The 5324-nt window shown below is 50.6% G+C and overlaps 1 protein-coding gene across 1 annotated transcript; it reads left to right on the top strand.

Moving 5' to 3' along the window:
* The first annotated feature begins 1147 nt into the window (after positions 1–1147).
* On the top strand, positions 1148–4474 carry SLC35C1 (solute carrier family 35 member C1). The gene is made up of 2 exons (XM_066551864.1): positions 1148–1718; positions 3445–4474. Exons 1-2 carry the CDS (start codon positions 1172–1174, stop codon positions 4002–4004), a joined length of 1107 nt encoding a protein of 368 aa, XP_066407961.1. The 5' UTR covers positions 1148–1171; the 3' UTR covers positions 4005–4474.
* The last annotated feature ends 850 nt before the right edge of the window (positions 4475–5324 follow it).

Here is a 5324-nt window from a genome sequence, read left to right as displayed (position 1 = left end):
TCAATATCCATGAGCATGGCAGCCCCTCCCCAGCAGTCCCACAGCAAGGCCCTCTCTCCTGGCTGTGGAGGGTGCCCAAGGACCATCCTCAGGTCCTCGTTAAACTGCCCCAGTTGCTGTCTGTCCGTGTTTTCCCAAAACGGGTTCTTTCATGCAGTGTGCAAGACACCAATCCACACACAGAGTTGAGGTATTTAATTTATTTACAGTTCTGCATGTTAAGGGGTGCTGGGTTGCAAATCCACAAGGCCAGTGTGACAGCTACCAAAACTTTTTACTATTCACATATTTTCACAAACAAAGACATTGTTTGCTATAGGACAAAGCTAATTCTTGTTGGCTACAAGTTCCCTAGATTTTTTTTTAATAATATTCTATCTTCTATCAAGATGATTTTCTCGCTTCTCATGTTTATTAGTCCACATGCTCTGTCTTTCTCTTCTTTTGGGTCAGTGGGCTTCCTGAGCTGCTGGTCAGTGAGTTGGTGGTTATAATCTCCCCGGGCTGGAATTACCTTTTACCCAGTTGGAGCTGATCTCAGCACAGTTGCTGAGTTGTCTTTATTAGTTTCTTCCTTATCTTAGGGATCCTGCCAAAGGTCCTTAGGCCCAGTAAATTCTACATTTTTTGTGTGGCCTGTCAGCTTGCCCCCCAAGCTTTGCTAACTTCCACCTGGGTCTGAGGTCGTTGAAATGTGTGGAGACCTGAACCTTAACAATGCTATTCTGCCGACAAGTAATTTCTTTTTGACACCCGGGCATCACTTAGAGCTTGCTTGTTCGCTGCTCTCTGTTCCACGGAGAGTCTCCTATCTTGTTGATTCGGCCTGGAAGTACACGAAGTTCAAATATCAAAGAGCATCCTTTCTTAAGAATTTTTTAATAAATTCCATATTTGTCAGAGCCGCGCTGCCCCTGCGGCCGGGGCTGCCCCGGGGCGGAGCGGGCGGCGGGGGCGGGCCGGGCCTTCCCCCGCCATGGCGCCGCGGCCGGGGCGGTGCCGAGCGGCGCCCGCGGGGCGTGAATAAAGGACGGCGGGCGGAGCCGCAGCGCTCTGGGACGCGCGGGGCTGGCGGCGCAGGCGGTGAGGGGGGCAGGCGGCGGCGGGCGGAGGCGGGGGCCGGGGCCGGCGGGCGTCGGCGGGCGTCGCTGGCGGCCCGGCCCGGCCCGCCATGAGCAGAGCGCAGCTGACGCGGACGGGGATCCTGCGGATGGCGCTGGGCGGCGGCGGCGGCGCTGACCCGCTGCTGCCGGCGGAGGGCGGCGGGGACCGGCGGGCGCCCTTCCTGCTGCGGGCGCTGCGCATCGCCGTGGTGGTCTGCCTCTACTGGTTTACGTCCATCGCCATGGTCTTCCTCAACAAGTACCTGCTGGACAGCCCCTCGCTGCGCCTCGACGCCCCTCTCTTCGTCACCTTCTTCCAGTGCGCCCTCACGGCCGCGCTCTGCCTGGGCCTCAGCCTGGGGGCGGCCTGCGGGCCCCCCTGCGCCGGCCTGCCCACCCTCCGCCTCGACCCCAAGGTGTCCCGCAGCGTCCTGCCCCTCTCCGCCGTCTTCATCGGCATGGTCACCTCCAACAACCTCTGCCTCAAGCATGTCGGCGTGGCCTTCTACAACGTGGGGCGCTCCCTCACCACCGTGTTCAACGTGCTGCTCTCCTACCTCCTCCTCAAGCAGACCACCTCTCTCTATGCCCTTCTGGCCTGCGGAGTCATCATAGGTGAGGGGGAAGCAGGAAGGGCTGCTCCCACCCGACAGCCAGCCCCGGAGAGACGGTGGTGGGATGTCTTTCCTTTGGGAAGTCATCCCCACCTGCATGGCAGCTCCCTGGTGAGGTGGGGTAGCTCAGGGCTCGGGCCTTGCTCTGTGTATGGCAACCAAATTTGTATGTCTGGAGGATGTAAGTGACTCACTATGAGAAGAAATTGCTCTCATTTGACACAGCTCCCTTTTTCCTTCTAGCACTAAAACTTCTCTACCCTCTAATGAAGTTTAACTTGCCTTACCTTTTTCTTTCTTCCCCCTTTACAGGCCATAAAATAGCAGGTGGCTTTCTCCCTGTTTCCACGTTCTTGTTGATTATTAACTTTGGTAACAATAACATTTATGTCAGCACCACTGGGACCATACAATAGGGTCAGCCAATTGGTTTTGACAATAGGCTGAATGCATGTGATAAAGGGTTAGCTGATCAAGCCAAGCGTAAAACACCACCAGAAAATCTGGGGGTGTGTTTAGGATGTAGGGCAAGGCATTGAGTGGCTTAACAGGAATGCTTATAAATCGTCCATTCCAAAGGCAAAATAATCCCAAAAGCTACCTTCCACTGAAGGGCCATTTAGATGCCAGGAATGGTGAACTGTTGATTGCAGTCTGGTTCCAGGTGTGCATGCATTCACTTAGTGTTAGACGGCCAGATGGAGTCAGATGAAAATACAGGAATCTCATCTCCATGGAAGAGGTGAACCGGAACAGGCTACTGTATTTTCTGCAAGTGATGAAAGCAGTTGCCTTCAGCTAATCTTTTGTTCAGGCACTGCCCAGGAGTGTGGTGCCTGGCAGCCTGACAGGGTTTCTCTAGGGTTAAGGCTCTGTCCTCTTGGCTCCATCTCCATTCTCTGTGAGAGCATTGCCTGTGTGCCTATAGCAGCATAGCTGAGTGTCCTCTGTGGCCTGAGACAAAGCCCCTCCTGACGAGGGATGGAGCCCATTTGTATCTGGGCTTGGTTTCAAGCAGGCAACTTCCCAGACAGCCTCCAACAAGAAGCAGCTAATGAAAATGTGGCGCAGTGCTCCTTCAGTAGCTCATCTCCCTTTTATGTTTTGCTTATGAGCTGGGTGGGGAGAGGTCTCCCTCTCTGCCCTGGAGAGCAAAGCCTGTAGCTCTTGTTTTGGAGGTGGTTAGACAGTGCTTTGCCCATCAAAGTTTAACATGAAGATACTGCATACAGTTTCTGCCTTTTGATTTTTTTATCATGCTTAATATTACAGCCATGTTTTTACTATCTTTCCATCTTCTTCTCTGACCTATATTTTCCTTCCTGTTAACAGCAGAGAAAAGTCTATAAAGTTAGGTTTTCTTAAACTTTGATGAATATTTTTTCTACCCATGTGTCAATTTTCAGCCTTTTCAATTAAAAATAAAATGCTGTCCTGAAAATTACCCATATGCAAAGACTAGCTGGAATAGTTGTTTCTGAACTGCTGCCTGCTCAGTGTAGCAATTAGTCCTCTGAGGTGGCATTACCCACACAGTAAATTTCCTGCACTCACAAAATAAGTCTTCCCAGTCGTGGCATTTTGTGGGTTCACATAAAAGAAGGGGGAGGCCCTTAAGCCTGTCTCTCACTGTTGTTGTTCACTATCAAGTAAATGATGAATTTTTGACTGTATATTTTGAGCCTTTCAGCAGTTGTTCAGATGATGTCTGATTTGTTTGGTTGCAGGCGGCTTCTGGCTGGGTGTTGACCAGGAAGGAGCAGAGGGTACTCTGTCATGGACAGGTATATTCTTTGGGATCTTGGCAAGCCTTTGTGTCTCTCTCAATGCCATCTACACCAAGAAAGTGCTGCCTGTGGTGGATGGTAGCATCTGGCGCCTGACCTTCTACAACAACATCAATGCTTGTGTCCTGTTCTTCCCCCTCATGGTGCTGCTGGGCGAGTTCCGCACCCTCTACCACTTTGACAAGCTGGGGAGCCCCAGTTTTTGGGGCATGATGACCTTGGGGGGAGTGTTTGGCTTTGCCATTGGGTACGTGACTGGACTTCAGATAAAGTTCACTAGCCCACTCACCCACAATGTGTCTGGGACAGCCAAGGCCTGTGCACAAACAGTGCTGGCTGTTATCTACTTTGAGGAGACGAAGAGCTTCTTGTGGTGGACGAGTAACTTGATGGTTCTGGGGGGCTCCTTTGCCTACACGTGGGTGAAAGGACTGGAAATGAGAAAGGTGCAAGAGGATCCTAATGTCAAAAGCAGTGAAAGAAATGACACTGGTGTGTAGGCAGCTCCTGCACCTCTATTTTTGGGCCTGGAGGGGATAACCTTTGGTGCTCCTTTCCTCTTGGGGAGAAGAACAAGGAGCAGGAAAAAATGACCTGCAAAGTGTATGGGGAACTGTGTCAGGAATCAGAGCCAAAGACCTGACTGGATCATGTTTTATCTCACCCTGTGTCAGAGTTGGGGAGAGCATGTGTTGTGGAGATCAACTGGGTTGGGTTTTTTTGTGATTGTTTTTTAAAATGGATGTTGTTATTTACCTATTCTGGGAAATTTGTATCTGGGAAGTGGGAGGGGGGGCACATTGGGTTCCTATCAGACAAAGACTGGAATGGGAGCTTTGTGTAGTTAGAGATCTAAAATTACCTGAATGAATGCAATCTGGAGTTATAAAATCCTGAACCTGCAGGCAAGGAAGGGGCAAGTAGCCAGACTGTTTGGGTTAGACTTCAGTAAACTGTTTTGCTGTATAAAGTTTTTGCAACAGCTGTTCTTCCTGTTGCCCCATTCAGTGCAGAGGATCGAAATTCTCTCCCTTCTGGCTATGTACAAGTCTAAGCAACAGCAGTGCCTCCAAAACACCTTTCCAAAGAGTCAGTATCACATCCTTCTGAGGTTTTTTCCTGTGTTCTTTATACCTGGTTTCTCAATTTGAGGAAGCATGGTAAGAGTCAGGAATTAAACTTCTCATTCTCTGCGCTGTATGCAGTGAGGGAGAGCATGCTCGCTCCAGTGGCCTTTCTCACAGGAGAGTGAGCTTGGCCTCTGTGTCGCTCGGCGACTCGCAGGAGTGGAAAAATTACTCTGAAACACTTGGTGCTGTAGGGTGGGGATCCCAGTTCACCAAGGGTTTGCAACACTTCTTACCCTCTTTGTAGGGGGTAGGTGTGTATTGAAAATGGGGTTGTCCATTCCCTTGTTTCAGGGGGCTTGTTCCATGTTTACTTTGTAGCTCCTCTGTGAATCCTTCAATGCAATGAGTTTCGCTCTACGGTATCAATTCCTTTGCTTGGAACTTGCTGCTGAACAGGTCTGCAGAAATCTCTGCCCAACCCGCCCCACCTCCTCAGTCTGGTTCTATGCAATAGAATATGTCAGTGCTGTGATTTCTGATTCCTGGGGTCAGTAGCAACAAACATCCTGTGGTGAGCTGTGATGTTGCACCAGCTTTCTAAATCCCTGGCCCTTTTAAACATAAAGTTACTCCCATAGCAATCCTGGGCAGTCCATGCCATTGCTTCATACCCTGCTCCATGGATCCTACATGATGTACCATGTCCCGTGAGTGATGTCTGACCACACCTACCCAAGAACACTCAATTTC

The sequence above is a fragment of the Molothrus aeneus genome, chromosome 6 (genome assembly GCF_037042795.1).
Source record: "Molothrus aeneus isolate 106 chromosome 6, BPBGC_Maene_1.0, whole genome shotgun sequence".
NCBI classification, from domain to species: domain Eukaryota; kingdom Metazoa; phylum Chordata; class Aves; order Passeriformes; family Icteridae; genus Molothrus; species Molothrus aeneus.
This window is presented reverse-complemented; position numbering and strand designations above follow the sequence as displayed.

Coding starts and splice junctions, on each gene's coding strand:
- SLC35C1 (XM_066551864.1), top strand. CDS start 1,172: ATGAGCAGAGCGCAGCTGACGCGGACGGGGATCCTGCGGATGGCGCTG. Junction 1,719..3,444: donor GGCCTGCGGAGTCATCATAG/GTGAGGGGGAAG, acceptor GTTTGGTTGCAG/GCGGCTTCTGGCTGGGTGTT.